The sequence below is a fragment of the Myiozetetes cayanensis genome, unplaced genomic scaffold (assembly GCF_022539395.1).
Source record: "Myiozetetes cayanensis isolate MyiCay16 unplaced genomic scaffold, myiCay2020 scf26, whole genome shotgun sequence".
In the NCBI taxonomy this organism is placed as follows: Eukaryota; Metazoa; Chordata; class Aves; order Passeriformes; family Tyrannidae; genus Myiozetetes; species Myiozetetes cayanensis.
The window spans coordinates 3,523,478-3,538,907 of NW_026087477.1; the positions used below are offsets into that span (position 1 = coordinate 3,523,478).

Below are 15,430 nucleotides of genomic sequence, written 5' to 3' on the forward strand. Positions count from 1 at the left end.
AGGGCTTGAGTGACACCTGCGACTGCACGTGGCGAGGGCATGTGCTTTGTTGCCTTAGGAAATGAGGCTAAAAGGTGAATAGGATTATTGTCGCTTTATTCAGGCCTGGCAAACGGCTTCCAAGGTCAACCAGCTGGCATGAAGCAGCAGCCCTGGCTGCTGGTTCACAGTCAGCTCCCCCCTTCTTTTCTGGGGGGCTTCTCTCTGCACCCCCAGCAGCCTCCCTCACCCACAGGGGTACAAATTATTGTGCCCATGTGCCCTCTCCTTTGCTGGCTCCTTGCAGCTGGTTCCCTCTTTGCTGCCCTTGGGGTGATGCTCTGGCACTGTGAGCTGCCCTCAGGGCCAGGGACCACCCCAGCCTTGGCCCTGCAGAACCTCCCCCATGCTGTCCCCCTAGCAGGAAGGTCCTGGAGCTCCATGCAGCCTCCCCCTCCCTGGGAGTTCCCAACAGTGCCAGATACTGGAGGCTGCCCAGATCAGGACCAGCTCCTCTGGCCAAGGACGCCGTGGGCTCCACACTCTGCCTGACTTCTGCACCACAGGAGCCCCATCTGCCGAATGCCCCCAGTGCAGGGTGGGGCAGGACGTGCTGGGGGCAGACGTGGGCAAGAAATGCTCTGGGAGGATTCAGGAGTTTACAAGAGCAGGCAGATCCCTGTGGAGAGCGCGGTGGGGACTGGCGCCAATGACCCCATTGTTTTGGCTTTTCCTGCCCCCCCCTTGCCCAGCACCCCTGGCCACGAGCGCTCCACCCTGCTCCCACGGCTGGTTCAACCAGGAGTTGGCTCCCAGGATGCAGAAGAGCTGGGGGGAGACCTGGGAACAGAGCTGCTATCCTGCAAAGGCCTCTTTGCATTGGCTGCCTTGGGCCTTGTTGGTTATTGCCGGCCCTGGCCCCTCGGGGTTACCAGGAGGCTCTGGATGGGCTGGTGCCAGCAACTCCCGGTCCCCCCGAATGCACTGGCCGGCTGAGATCTCAGGGCCAAGCATGATCTCTGGGTACCCTGGACCCGGGGCCGTGAGGGGACTGTGGGGCAGGGCCCTGCGCAGCCGGCCTGGTTTGTCCTGGCACCGGCCCCGCTGTGTCCGCAGGCTCCATTGTCTCTCCTGAGCTCCTCATGCCGAGGAAGCGCTGCCTGGTTCCCTTCCCACACATCCCGCTGTGGGGACCCGCAGCAGGCCCTGGTTCACCCCGTGAGCCTTCCGTGAACTCCCACGTGCGTCTGGCACAGCCACGGCAGCTCCCGGCGCTGCCCCGGGAGCCCGCGGCCCCGAGCACCAGTTGGCTCCCCGCGCCTCTGCCCACGGTGCGCCCCGAGGGGCTTCATGGTCTGAGGGGGGGCTGTGCCCGGCGTGTCCGCGGGTTCGGGAGGGACGGGCACGTGTCTGACCCCCCCCGGGCACCACCGGGGCCTCTCCCGGGACCATCAGCTGCCCCGGGGGGGGCGTGGCCGCGGCGGGACCGGCCCGAACCGGCTCTCGGTGCGCGGGGCGGGGTCGCTCCCTGCGCTCTTTCCCTTGATTGGCCGTGCCATGGCGGGGGGCGTGGCCAGGCGGGCGCTGCGCAGCGCTATTGGCGGTCGTGCTGAGCGAGGGGGCGGGCCCGGCCGGCCCCGCCCCGTGTGCGTGCCCCGGCCGCGGTTATAGCGCGCGCGCGGCGCGGCGGAGGCGCGTGCGGAGATGGCGGCGGGTGCGGCGGGGTCGCGCGCGCTCCTGGCGCTGCTTGTCCTGGGCACGATGGCTGCGGGCGCCGCGGGGACGAGTAAGGACCGGACCGGGCCGGGGCGGGGCGGGGCCGCGATGGGCCGGGGTGGGAAGGGCCGGGGCGTCTCCGGGGAGGGTTCTTCACCAGGTGTGTTCTCCGCCGGGCCGAGCGGGGCCGGGCAGGGGCGGGGCAGGGGGCTCGGCGGGAGGGCGGGCTCGGTGGGATTCCGAAGCGTCCCGCGGTATCCGGCCCCGCGGGCAGGCGCCGGGCCAGGCCAGGAGCGGCGGGTGCGGGGAGGAGCGGCGGCGCGGGCGCCTGCGGCGGGGCACGTCCGCGGCGGGCGGGGCCGGCCGGGGCAGCAGGGGCGCCCGGGGGCTCAGGCAGGGCCGGGGGCGGCTGGGCCGGGCGGTCCCGGGGCTTGGGCGGGGGCTCCCCCGCGCACCGCGTGCTCGCCGCTCTCCATAACCGGGGTGCGGCCGGGTCCTCTGGCGCTCCCGGCCGCGCGGGGTTGTTTTCTCCTTAGGAAAAACGAGGAATTCTATTCTCCGCAGCCAGTTCGCCGGTTTTTTTTGGTTTTAAACCCTGAAGGTGTTCCCGATGATCCCCGGCGCGGAGCGGCGGCTCCGGCAGCCCCGCGGTGGGTGCTTAAAGCACGTCCCGCAGGGAGGAGCCGGGTCCGCCTTATGCTGGGGCTCCACCTTTCACGTTCTCAGATTTTGGAGGAGTTCGTGGCAAACTGAGCCCGTTGCCTTGGCAAACCCAGCTGTGGCCTGCCCGCAGGACTCCGCAGCTTCTGAATCAGCCCTCGTGCAGGGGGTGCTGATGGAAGAGGCTCAGTTTGATCGCCAGGGGCGGGCTGCTGGTCCAAACAGTTAGTTTGGAGTGTCAGGTACTCGTAGGCAGTTTGTGGTATCAGGCTTATTTCACCGTAGTAGAACCAAAGACTGAAGGTGAAAGACTGGGAGCATTCTGGAAAAGCCAGGAGTGTGATAGAAGTGTCTGCTTAAAGTATTTTCCTTGCTGCAGAGTTGCATTTAAATTCTGCAGCGCAGAGCCTCCTCCTAAACCTCACAGCTAAAGTTTCATGAACTCACCTGGAGCTGCCCAGGTCTGCTGTATCCTGCTCCCTCTGTGCCTTTGTTGGCATCCTGCCAGGGGACTGGCACCAGTGGGACGTGGAGGAGGCAGTTTCTATCCTTGGTCTGAAAAGCCCCAGAAGGACGAGCTGCCCCGTCAGTTGTGTAACACCCGTGTCCTGCCTGGCCGCCTGGCTCCTGGGCTTGGTGGGTAACAGTGCTGGTGCCTCGAGGTAGCAGAGTGGGGGCTGGAAAGCGGGGATTTGACCTCTCAGCAGCTTTTAGGTTTGTTTTTTATGGAGCAGACTGGGTGGCAGCTCACCCTGCAGAAAAGCGGGTTGGAGCGTAGGTTGGTGTGTGCCTGGACTCTGTGCCCTCAGGAGGAGGGACCCTGACTTTGCCCTGGCTGTGTGAAGCTTAAGGTCAGATTTTATAGCTGTTAGTGGCAAAAAGTGTCAGAGCCTCAACTATCCCCTTCCCAAGCCAAGAAACAAAGGTCAGGCCAGGCTGGAGCACATACCCTGTGGGACAGTGGGGCTCTGGTCAGGCTGGTTTGCCCCAAGGGTGTCCGGGCTGTTTACACCCGGGGACTCCTCCCTATCGAGTGGAGAGGTTGTTTTCAGTTGGAAGGTGACTCTGGAGAACGTTATCTGGTCTCTCTGCCTTCCCTGCTGTTCTGCTGGATCAGATACTGCAGCTGTGCCTGGGAGGCGCCGGGGGAGGCTCCGGCTCAGCTCTGTGGGAAATGTCTGCCCTTTGGGAGCTGATTCCAGTCTGCAGCCTGGCACTCTTTAGAAAACGTGTGAGCAGCCCTGATCGATTCCAGTGGGTTGGTGATGGCTGTGCTCCTGTGCCTTGGGCTCAGCAGGTGCTTTCCCCAGCCTGGAGAGCCTGGGACTGGGATTGCATGCTCGGCTTTCTGGTGGGAACAGGGGGAACATTATTCCCATGGGAATGCTAACGGTACTCACTGTTGCTGCTACTTGCTCTGGAGTCTTTTAACCTGTCTGAACTGCACGAGGTACCTTCTAACTCAGAGCAAATAACCTTGCACAGCTTATTTTGTCAGAGTACAGTAATCACCTTGTAGCTGTAAAACCCTTGATCTTTACCAGCTCCTGCTTTAATTCAGGCTGCAGTTGGAATGGACAGGCTCATACAAGTGCTGTGGGCAGTTCCAGGGCTTGTCAGGACAAGGAGTGTTTGATCACAGGCCTGTAGTGTGAAAAACCCCCCATGGCACACAGGTCATTGGTCCTGGGAGTGGAACCCAGGGTGTGAGAGAGCTGCTCACAGCTGATACCCCTGTCCTGTACATCTCTGGGGACCCCTGGATCTCCCACTTGTTTAAAATCAGTGTCAGCCTTCTCCCAAGAGCATCTGGGTTGCATGAGGGTCCTTTCAGGGATGCTTATTCCTCAAGACTTTCAAAGCTTTAGTATGTAAAGCTAATTTTTCCTTTGAGAAATGTGGAATTGATTTATTTAGAAGTCAAGCTTAGCTTACGAACTGACTTGTATTTTTCTTCAGTTTGAGCCAACTTAGGTTTGTGACACTGATTTGTTTCTACTCTCACAAAAATAGTCCTAGAATTTCCTGTTAAAACATTTTCAGGCATACAAAAAAACCCTCTCCCAAACCCACCTCCTCTGTGCTTGTACGTCATGGTGCATCAGTGGAGTGTTCTGTATGATCGTGAAGTGCTTTTAACTGAGTAAATTAATTCCTGGAAGGCTTTTGGTGTGTGGGGCCGCCCATTAGTGCAGGAAGGACGTGTCGAAAGCTGAGCTTCTTCTGAAACCTGGCTTAGGGTGAGTCACGTAGGGACCTCGACCTGGGCCTGATGGCTTTTCCCGAAGCAGAGCCACTGAGCCTCCCTTCCTGCCTGACCTGGGAAGAGCTCCCAGGGCTGTGGGTGCTGCCCTGGAGCCTGAAGACATTTGGCAGCTTCTCTTCCCTCAGCACACGGACCGACCTTTGGACTGGCTGATTGCAGCGCTGAACCCCCTGGCCTCTGGCTGCAAGGGCAGAGTGAATAATACCTGAATTCCAGCCTGCAGCTGCTGCCTGTGCCTCTGATCTGTTTATTGCTAGTTCAGTTCTGCAGGCTGGTCTTGCCTGAGACGAAAAGTCTGATTTCACTGTTTATATGACAACAAATTTACATGTTTTCGCAACCTGGCTCAGGACGTCTTGCAGACCTTCCTCCTCCCCCCAAAAAGTTGTTACCTCAGTACTGTGCTTAGAAGTTCCTGCCAGGCACCTTGGTGAGCAGAGGGATGGAACAAGGGTGTGAGGAGGGTGCCGAGGGGCTGGTACGTGTGGCTGTGCACCAGGTCCTCCGGCCGTGGCGCAGCGAGGGGAGCCTGGGCCCCAGCCAGCTCCCAGTTCTGGTCAGCCAGCCTTGAGGCTGTGCAGTGAGGGGGAATGGGCACGTTCCTCTCGGGGCCGGGGATGGGGGAGTGCAGGGAAGCACTTTTCCCATTTTAACCAAACTGAGCTGGGGGGCTCGGTCTGTGCTCTGGCACTTGCACCCTCTCTGCAGTGGGACATGTGTCGGGGTCCCACCACCTCGCTGCCCCCCCAGCCTTTCATGGCGACATGACCTGTGCAGCACCTTGCCAGAGCACAGGCTGGGGACTGTGGAGGCTGTGGAAGCCCTCACAACAAAAATCTGGTGTTTCATCCTGAGCTGCAAGTGCTGGGGGCCGTGGAGCATTGCAGCCCCAGTCTGCCCCAGAGGCACGGCCATCCCTCGCAGTAGGTGGGTGATGCCACGGGTGTCCAGTTTGGATAGTGGCAAACACAGAGTGCTGTTTTGTCTGCGCTGGTTTTGCAGCGGAGCCGCAGGAGATACGAAATTAAAGTGAACAGCCCTGTCTGAGCCAGGCAGAGTTCAGAGCGTGGAGGGAGGGAGGGTAGAGTACGCTGATGTGGAGATGATGTGCAGCCTCTTCTCAATCGCTGAGGGTTATTTTTGCTTGTAGAAGGTGAATTCTTGCTTTGCACTAACACTTTGCACTAATACCTCTTCAACTCATAGCTGGTTTTATAAAGTCACCGCTGTCTCAAAAGAGACTGACTCAGGACAGCGTGGAGTTATACTGCGAGGCGATTGGCAATCCCATCCCCGAGATCCAGTGGTGGTTTGAGGGGAACGATCCCAATGAGACCTATGCTCAGCTCTGGGATGGCGCACGGCAGGACCGTGTCAAAATCAACGCCACCTACAACCTGCACTCTACCAGTACCATCTACATCGCAAACCTCACGAGTGACGACTCAGGCATGTATGAGTGCCGGGCTAGCAACGACCCCGACCGCAACCACTTGTCGAAGAGTCCCAAAGTCAAGTGGATCCGTTCCCAGGCAAACGTTTTTGTCATCGAACGTGAGTGGCCGCATCGAGGCCTTGGCACTTGCTCGGACACTGGTGTCTTGAGTCTCCTGCCATGCTCACCCCTGCACCCGTGTCCTGTGGCTCCCGAAAGCTCCCCCACCCTCCCACCCCCCGCTGTAGAACTGAGAGACTCCCACCCTCTGTCGACTCCCCACCACCTGTGACTTGACCCGAAATGGCCCTGCTCAAAAAGGGTTGTGGCTTCCCAACCAATTCGCCCTCCGGCAATCCCGCGCCTTTTCCGGAGCCAAAGACCTGGAACCTGCCGCTTATTCCCGAGCGCCTTCGAGCCCTGGTGCTGGCCGCAGAATTGAGCCTTGATTCTGCGGTCGACTCTGCCCTAACCACCACTGACCAGCGGCCCTTTCCTGCGGCTCCTACAGCTCCCGCTCCTCTCAGCAGCCCTGCTTTGAGCTCGCTTCTGTGCTGGTGACCCAGGCTGTGGGGAACAAAACCTGCTTTGAGGTCTGAGATGCAACCATTTTTGAAATGGCCGTGTCTGTGTGACACTGAGTGTGATGTCATTGCTTGTCCTGTGGACGTGGCCAGGTTCCCTCTCGCAGAGCGGGCAGGCGAATGCTGGAGCGCACAGACTGCTCTGAGTGATAGAAACCTGGGAGGGAGCTTAACATCCTGGTAAGGTCTTCCCCTGAATCCCAGAGTTAGATGGGCATAGCTGCCTTCTCAGCAGAAATGTGCTAGGGAATACAGAACTCCAGCAGAACCTTCTTCCAGTGGAATTTGGATAGGAGGAAAAGCAAAATGCCTGTCAGCCCTGGCAAAAACTCTTCCTTCCAAGGGATGGAGGTTAGGTGGAAGGGTAGGGACTGTAGTGCCACCAGGGCTGTGTAGTGGTGCTGCTGATGGCAGCTGCCTTCTCGGACAGCCTCCTACGAGTAGAAATACCTGAGTCATCTTATGTTGCATAATTTACTGCTGCCTGGCACATGGAGGCCCAGGACCTTTTGGAGTCACGGCTCTGTGTTCTCCCTGGAGTAATTCTGACTAAACCCTTTGGGTTGCCTCAGATGAAGCACATATTGCTGCCACACGGTCTTGTCTGCTGCCCCTTGCAACAGAGGGTCCTGACTGTCCTCTGTGTTACCTGGAGGTTTCTGAAGCTGCTCAGGTGGCGGGAGGTGTTGACACATGAGTGCTCTGGTGGCTCGCAGCAGCAGAGAGCCGTGCTCTGCCCTTCAGAGTGACCTTTTCCATTGCTTATTGAGTACTGGGCTCTGCTGGGGCTGCGCCCGTGGTAGCAACAGTAGAGGCTCCAAGTGATGCAGGATGCAGCAGAGATCCTGCTTGTAGGGGAGCAGCTGCAGGGTCAGCATTGCTGTCCCAGGTGCACTCAGGCCCAGTCACCTGGTGTTGGGGGCTGTCTGGTGCTGGCGCTGTCAGGTCTGGTAGGGAACTGTGTATGAAGGTAAGTGGAAGCTGGGATAGACAAGGAACTGTGGGGTTTGTGTTGCAGGTTCTTGGGCCCCGTGTCAGCTCTGCAATACCCTGTGTTAACTTAAATCCAATTCTTTATGAACGCAGGTCCGGACATCAAGACTCATGTCGCCGAGGATTCTGGCAAGGTGGTCCTCACCTGTAACATGTCTGGGCCATACTCCACCATCAAGGGCCACGAGTGGATGCATGGGGACAAGGTCCTGCAAAAGGATGAGACCGACAGTGCTTTCACCAGCTACACGTGAGTGTCAGGGCAAGGTCAGAACCTGAGCATGGGCATGTTTTTTCCCAGAGCAGTTGGTGTTTGCTGTCAGCTGGACCCAGGGCTGAGTGCTTGTAGCCCGGCTGATGACAGGGCTTTGGGACTACAGAGCATAAGATGAGCTGGACAAAGTTTTGGTAAGGTCCAACACTCTCCTTTATGGGGAGGAGGGGGCAAAAAGGAGGAGGAAGGGATGGTTTTATGCCACAAATATCCTCTTAGGGAAGTTCTGCTGTTCATGTTTGTAGGCATGTTCAGCTGTGCTCTGGTTTGTCAAGTGCAGCATGCTGGGGTTGGTCAGTGTGCCAGAGCTTTGAAGTGAGAGGCTCCAGTGCATGTTGTTTCTCCTGGGGCATTTATGTCCCTTTCCAAAGTCCATCTGTTCTCACAGGAGCTGGGTAGCTGCAGTGAGCCATGGTCCATGCTTGGTGTGGGATACCGGCCTTATTGTGGCAGTGCAGTGAGCTTTCCTTTCCGATTACAGTCAGGCCTGGCTGGCACTGACCCAGCAGCTGTGGAGGCATCATGTCCCTTTGTATGGCAGTGCCGACGTGCCTGTCTCCCCATAGCAACAGGGAGCTGAACAAGGATTAAAGTATTTATAACCCAGCCTCCCTCGCGTGACCTCAATTCCTCAGCTGAGTGGTTTTTGGAAGTGGGAAGCGCCGTGCACAGCAGAACTAACAAACAGCCCGTTGTCCCAGTGCAGCCACGGGACAAACTCTGTGGGCCCCTTCCCTCGAGTGGGTATTACTGAGCAGCAGAATGGGATGTTTGTTGCGGGGCTGCATAATCCACTAAATCTCATTGCAGCAGCTTACAGGAAGGAGAATGAGAGAGTTCTCCCTATGCTGGGATTGATCCAGAGTAGCCCAACCTGGATGATCTTTGCTGCTGCTTTGCCCTGTGTTTCAGTGGGCTGGAACAGTGATCCCTGACTTGACAGACCCATGTCATACGTGGTGCATATGAAAGCCTCTTCTGCCATCCCCAGTGTGTGGGGAGGGGAGAGTAGAGACTTGGGTTGCTGAAGGTACACGGTGCAGCATAAATACTCTGCTGGACTGGGAGAAATTTGCTATAGAGGAGGTTGCTGATGCTTATGGATGTGACTCCACGGCTCTGGAGGTGGGTGCCTGTGGGTAAGTCAGTTATGCTGGATGCTTACCTGAATCCTGTTTTTGGTAGAATCGAGGGGAAGATGGAGGAGCACTCTGGCATGTACGAGTGTGTCTACAAAACAAACCCAGAGATAAGAGGACAAGTGAATATTTCAGGTAACTTCATGTGTTTGCTTCCAGGTCTGAGGAGGAGCATGGGGAAGCTGTGATTTCCTGAACAGTGTTGTCTTTTCAGCTTCTTGAGAGGCTGCTCCCAGCCCTTACCTGGCTGCAGGGCTCTGTGCGTGCACTGCCAGCGTGCCCCGTGAGGCAGCACCCTGTTATCAGGCAGTTCTGCGCCCGCAGGGTCAGCTCTTAGGTCCTGCATTCCTGTGGGCATGTTCCCACAGGAAAACTGGGAGAAGGATAATACCTGGTAAACAAATCTGTCTGAGCCTTTCTTGAAGCAGCTTGATTTGCTTTCCCCTCTGAAAATGCCAAAGTAGAGAGAGGAACAGCCTTACTGAGGTCAGGCTTTGGGGTAGCTGCCTGATTCTGGTGAGGTGGGGTTGCAGAGAGCACAAATCTGTGATTTCTATAATGAGGTGACTGAATTTCTTGTTCTCTTGCTGTAGTTGCCCCCCAGGTGACGGCATACAAGAAGTCCGAGCATGGCAACGAGGGGGACACGGGTGTGCTGACCTGCAAGAATCCCTCTTTCCCCCCTGTCACCACTTGGTCCTGGTACAAAAATGGTCAAGGGGTAAGTGCTGTGGTTTGCTCCTTCTCCTCTTCTGCCAACCCTGCTGCCCACCACAGAGGTGGGGGACCTTGTGCCATCAGAATTGCGTCTTTCAAAGCTCAGTGCCCTGGGAAGGAGGATTTCTGTGGGGGTTGGACCATGCGTGGTCAGTCAGTGCTGCCCTCAGAGCTCTCTTATTCCTCCTCCTCCCTCCAGGACCTGAAGAATGCCTCTGGGCGATACATCATCAAGTCCAGCGGCAACAAGACAGAGTTGCGCATTCTTAAACTGAATATTGAGGAGGACACAGGCGACTATCGCTGCAATGCCACCAACTCCTATGGCTCCGGGGATGCCACGGTGAACCTGCGCGTCCGCAGCCGCCTGGCAGCGCTCTGGCCTTTCCTGGGCATCGTGGCAGAAGTCCTTGTTCTTGTCACCATCATCTTCATCTATGAGAAGAGGAGGAAGCCAGATGAGGTTCCTGATGGTAAGCGGTGCCTGGGTTTAAATCTCTTGGGGGAGATCAAGTAATCTGTTGGGTGTCAAGATGTGCTCATAGGGAACTCTGAGGTCCCCTTGTCCGAGGGGGTCGATTTGAGGATGGGTACTCGGGGCACTTGTGGAACAACAGCAGTCTGTACCGTGCCACTTCAGACATGGAACTGCATGGAACTGTGCTGTTTCTGACAGTCCTGTAGTGAGATGGAGCAAGAGAGGAGTCGGTGCAGGTCAGCCTGACCCTTTGCCTCACCAGTACCTCTTTGCTCAAGTATTTCCTGTGTCTGCAGGGCTGGGTTTGCTTTGGCAGCTCCCAGTCTGGAGAGGGTGGTTTGTAAATAAGTAGTAGAGCTTTAATGGTGCTGTAAAAGTGTGGGACTGTAAGTAGCTCAGCAAGACCAGGCTTAGCTTAACTTGTGTTCAGCTCAGAATGTTTTGGGTCATCAGATCAACACATCCTGGATCTCAAAGCTCGGTACTATCTTTAATCTTTTCTGGAAGCACCAGCTCCTCCCTTTCCTTATCATCGGTGAGGATCTGCATTGTGTCAGCTGGGTCGGCCTTATCTGATCCTGTTAACAATGCAGTGTGAATGCTCTGTATCCTTCCTGCCCCGGTTACTGCTGGGCCCCCTGAGGAGAGGTGCAGCAGAGGGGCTAAAGCCCAATATCCTTCCTCTGACTGCAGGGCTTGGAATTCCACTCCAGGTAGTTTTACAAGCAGATGTTTTGCCCTCTGATACCCCTGGCTGGAAGGCAGGTGTCCTGTTAAGGATGTTATAGCTGCATCTTCCAAGCGGTTCTCCCCAAAGTCCCTGTAGCTTTGCTCCTACTTAGAGGAGGTGACAGTGAGGCCTGTCTGACCCAGTTCCTCCCAGTACTGGCTGAGAACTGAATGCTCCTGTCACCTGGGTTGGGATGGGGACAGTCCAGCCTGTGTTTGGTGTGATGTTCTTGCTGGTGTTACCTGTCCACTCTTCCCTTCTCTGCTGCTGGGTGCCACCTCACATGGTAAGTAGAAGGTAGTTTCAGCCATGTGTCTGCCTCTGTCCTCTCACCAGCTGTGAGCAGATCCTGGTGCCCAGGGCAGTCCCAGTGCCTGGAGTGTGGGGCTTGGGGTCACTTGAGGGGAGCCAGGGCTGTAGAAGAGGCAATGGGGAGCAAAAGAGATGTTGGGGGGGCCTCCTGATGGGAGGTGGCAGATTGCAGGGAGCTGGTGAAAGGCCGCAGGGCTTGGCATGTGTTGGCAGAGGTGTTTCCTTAGCTGTGCTGCTCAGTGTAACCAGAACATGGTGTGCAGTGTTTGTTTTGATATCACAACATGTGGGAAGGGAAAAGGGCTTCCTGCTGCTGCTTAAAGCCCCTGTTCCTGAAACATCCTGTTTGGTTTCCCCTTTACCTGCTGTGAGTGTGCTCAGATTTGGGAGCCATCCCAAGTCATGGAGCTGTGGGGGTGGGTGCAGATGGGTCAGGGCAGCACTGCCATCTCACCAGAGTAACTGTGGCTCTTTCCCATTTTTAAGTGGTGGTGGGAGTGCTGCCTGGAACAGTCCCCACTGCTTTAAGAGGAGGCAGAGGTCACTTTGTACATGCTCTTCCCTGACCCCGTTTGTTCTTTTTTTCCATGCTATCCCTAATGTGAAGATGATGATGGAGGCTCTGCACCACTGTGAGTACCTTTCCTCTTCCTATTTAGCCAGATTTGTACTGGCAGATCTCATCCAGCCAGGGAATCTGCTCTGAAGATAAAAACTGGCTGGTGTGGGATAACAGTCAGCGTGCTGGGTGGGAAGATGTCTCCCCATGGTTCACTTAATGTCCCTGTGTGCAAACCACACGTACCTGGGGCGTCCTCAGTGTCTGACACTCCTGCCTGAGCTGCACCATGTGTTTGGACCTGAATTACGTTAGTGGGCCGGAGAGGGGGGCTTTCTGCTCTCCCTCTTCTCATGTCCTTTCTTCCTTCCCAGGAAGAGCAATGCCACGAACCACAAGGACAAGAACGTCCGCCAGAGAAATGCAAACTAAGAGTGGGGCCAGGTGAGTGCCACGCCTGAGGGCAGAGCCACACCTGGGAGCGAGAGCTGCAGTGTCTGTGTCTGCAGAGGGTCTCTGGGAGAAGCCAAAGCATCTGTGGAGCCAGAGGCTCTTCTGGCCCAGCACGGGCTGCCTCTAGCACAGTGCAGCCATACTGGTGCAACTGGGTTATCTAACTGGCTTTTCTTTCTCTCCTGCCAGGTGACAAGTAGATGAAGAACTCATCTGGACAATTTTGGTTTCTTCTATTTTTTTGGTAAAATAGCACCATGGAATATTCTAGTGGCGTCCTTGCGATTCAGTTACTTCACTTTCTAAAGAAACTTAAGTTGTAGAATCTAAAATACACTTCTTTTTTTTAAAGAGTCGTGGGAGGGTTTTTCTACCTGTAAATGTAAATCCCCTGTTCCTGGTAGTCTAGCTCCCTGGCTGTCTCTGTCCTAGGTTTCTTTGTGTTGGTACAGAGTGTGGGGGGGAGAGTGCACCTCTGTCCCACCTGCTTGTGGGGGTGAGGGAGGAGCTGCTTTTGTGGCTGTCAGGAGATGACACAATCTGACCAGAAGATTCAGGAGTGGAGTTGTGTTTCTCCCAGTGCATCACCTGGAGCAAGGCTGCACCTTTCCCTGGCAAAGGGCATGTTCCTGGCATGTCTTTGTCAGGCAGATTCCCAGTCAGCCCCTCCTGAGCTGTTCTTGGTTCCTCTGAAACAGGCAGCCAGGAGCAGTTAGAGCTGGACACTGGATAAATGATTGCTGTAACTTATTCCATGGGTGGTTCATGTCTCTGCCGGGGGGATGGGGCAGGGTGAGCTGGGGGGTGATTTAAGGTTTTAACAGTGTGTGCTTGTGCTTGAGCCGTCGGGTGTGTGCTTGACATGGGGGCTTATGAGCAGATGAGTGCTTGGGGGAGTCTAACACCTTTACTGCTGGGTAGCGTTGAACTGTTCCATCTGTTAACAATTCACAAATAAAAATGATTCCTCTCTTTTTTCCACCTCTGGACTCTGGTCTCTTTCCGTCTGGGCTGCCTGACCCTCTGGCTGCAAAACTCGATACTGTGTCTCAGTTTGGTGCCAGCTCTGGCTGCCTTCTAATTGCTGAGGATTTGCAGCTTGATGGGTGAAAAAACTGTTAAAAGCCTCCCTGGAGGGAGGGAGTGGTGCTCCCTGCTCTGCAGAGCCCCGAGGAGCATGGGGCCCTAGGGCACACTTGCCTGTTTGGGACAGGTCTCACTTTGCCCTGCTCTGCAGTTCTCAAGCCTCGTGGCTGTGGGGTCAAGGATCAGCCCCAGCCCCCAGGAGCCCTCATAGGACACGCTGCTTGTGTGTCTTGTGCTTCTCTAAGCAGTTTTTTTTTCCTGCTCTTTCTGGGGCAGGAAAGCAAAAGTGTGAAACCTTAGTGCACACAGCAGGGCCTGGGTGAGAGGACTGAGGATGTGGTGGGGTGGTCCCTTCTTGCTGCCAGCCTTCAGCTCGGGGACCTTTTGCCAGCATTCCTGCCCCTGGAGCGAGGCAGTGAAGGCCATGGGCTGAAAGGGAGCTACCATGTGCTCCCAGCTGGCCTAAGGTAACTCTGTCTGCTCTGCTCCTGGCAAGTGACTGAATCCTGGTCTTGCTCTGTAGCTGGACACTTCTTCCTTTTAGGGGCCTGGGAAGGATCAAGGGGAGAGTGTGGCTCTGATAGCTATGCTGTGCCCAGAGAGCTGCTGGCAGCAGTCTGTGGTGGCAGGTCTGGTAGCAGTGCTGGTAGCTTGGAGCTGTGGTAGCTGGGTCCCTCCTGTCAGTGTTTTTACCTCGCTGTGCCGTCAGCTGGCCTTGGGCTGTGAGGACAGTGGGGCTCTGCAGCCTGTAAGTGGGTTATGCAAGGCTTTCACAGCCAGCCTCGTGCTATACTGGTGAAAAATCAATGCATGGCTTAATTTTCCTTGATGAGGATTATGGGTCCTGCCTGACCCGGCTCTCGGCCGTAGCACAAAGAACCACTTGTGCCTTTTGTTTGACTGGGCAGGGACAGGGGGGACAACAGCCCTGAGAGCTGGGCAGGGGATGGAGTGGCATCGTGATGCTCTCTGCTGGGCCTGTGGCAGCTGCCCTGGTGAGCTGAGGCACAGCCCTGCCATGGCCCAAGGACAGCCACAGCGAACCCTGCACAGGGATGACACGAGCAGGCCTTGGATGCAGTGCCCCTTTCTGTCCTGGGGAGAGGGTGCTCCGGGCACCGCTCAGCTCCTGACGCCTTGGAGCAAGCCCTGAGCTGCTGCCTCCCTGCTTGGCTCCAGCATCTCCAGCCTCCCATTCAGGTTAAGCTGCAGGGGGCTGGGGGCAGCAGAGGAGCTGCAGTGCTGTTCCCCGGGGATGGTTGGGAGAAATGGGCTGTTCTTGAAGGCAGCCGTGCCAAGCCCGGGGAGTGACGTTGCAGAATGGGGCCGCTGTGGCCCGCAGCGCGGCTTTGGGGGTGTCTCCGCCCGTGGGGTCCGTGCAGAGGCTGCGGCTGCCGCTGCTCGCCCCAGGCAGGGCGCTGTCTCCGCCGGGGCGGGGGGAGGCACTGCCCGGTGCGCTTCTGTCCTGTGGCACCAGATGGTGCCACCGCCGCGGCCTCGCTGCCCGCGCGGCTCCGCCACCCGACGGGTCTCGCCCAGAGCCGCGGCCCCAGGGCGGGGCGGCTCCGGTCCCGTGTCCGGCTGCTCGGGGGTGCCCGGGGCTCACCCGGGCTCCTCGCTCCGGCGCGCCTCGACGCCTCGCATCCAGGGGGAGCCGCACTGGGGCAAGCACGTTTCCAGAGCAGAGGGCAGGAGGTGCCGGTCCCTATGCCCTGTTCCCTGCGCCCAGGGCATCGGCCTCGCATGCGGGTGTCCGCCGCGGTGAGGTCCAGCTGCGGCTGCTGCCCCTGTCCCGGGGTGTCGGTCCAGGGTCTCCATCCTTCGGCCTACCCCGGGGGTGCCTCCTGCCCATCGGTTCAGGGGGGCTCAGCGCTGGAGCGGTGGGCACCTGAGGCTGTGGGAGGGCAAAGCCCCCGTGCTTAGTGTGGAGATGGTGTCTATCCCTGCCCCGGGGTTGGGCAGCGCTCCCTTCCCGGCGAGGCGGTTTTGCCGGCGGCTGCAGAACCCCGCGGGGGAAGCGTCCGGCCCCGCAGCGGGGACTGCGCTGCC

General features: G+C 57.4%; 1 protein-coding gene across 2 annotated transcripts; it reads left to right on the plus strand.

The window, feature by feature from the left end:
- The first annotated feature begins 1,628 nt into the window (after positions 1-1,628).
- On the plus strand, positions 1,629-13,276 carry BSG (basigin (Ok blood group)). 2 transcript variants are annotated; one of them, XM_050321339.1, is made up of 9 exons: positions 1,684-1,765; positions 5,828-6,175; positions 7,727-7,883; positions 9,093-9,181; positions 9,640-9,767; positions 9,963-10,236; positions 11,891-11,915; positions 12,217-12,286; positions 12,485-13,276. In XM_050321339.1, exons 1-8 carry the CDS (start codon positions 1,684-1,686, stop codon positions 12,272-12,274), a joined length of 1,161 nt encoding a protein of 386 aa, XP_050177296.1. In that variant the 3' UTR covers positions 12,275-12,286; positions 12,485-13,276. The 2 variants fall into 2 exon arrangements, with proteins under 2 accessions (XP_050177295.1, XP_050177296.1); XM_050321338.1 differs by lacking the exon at positions 5,828-6,175 and having other exon boundaries at positions 1,629-1,765.
- Positions 13,277-15,430: the final 2,154 nt, after the last annotated feature.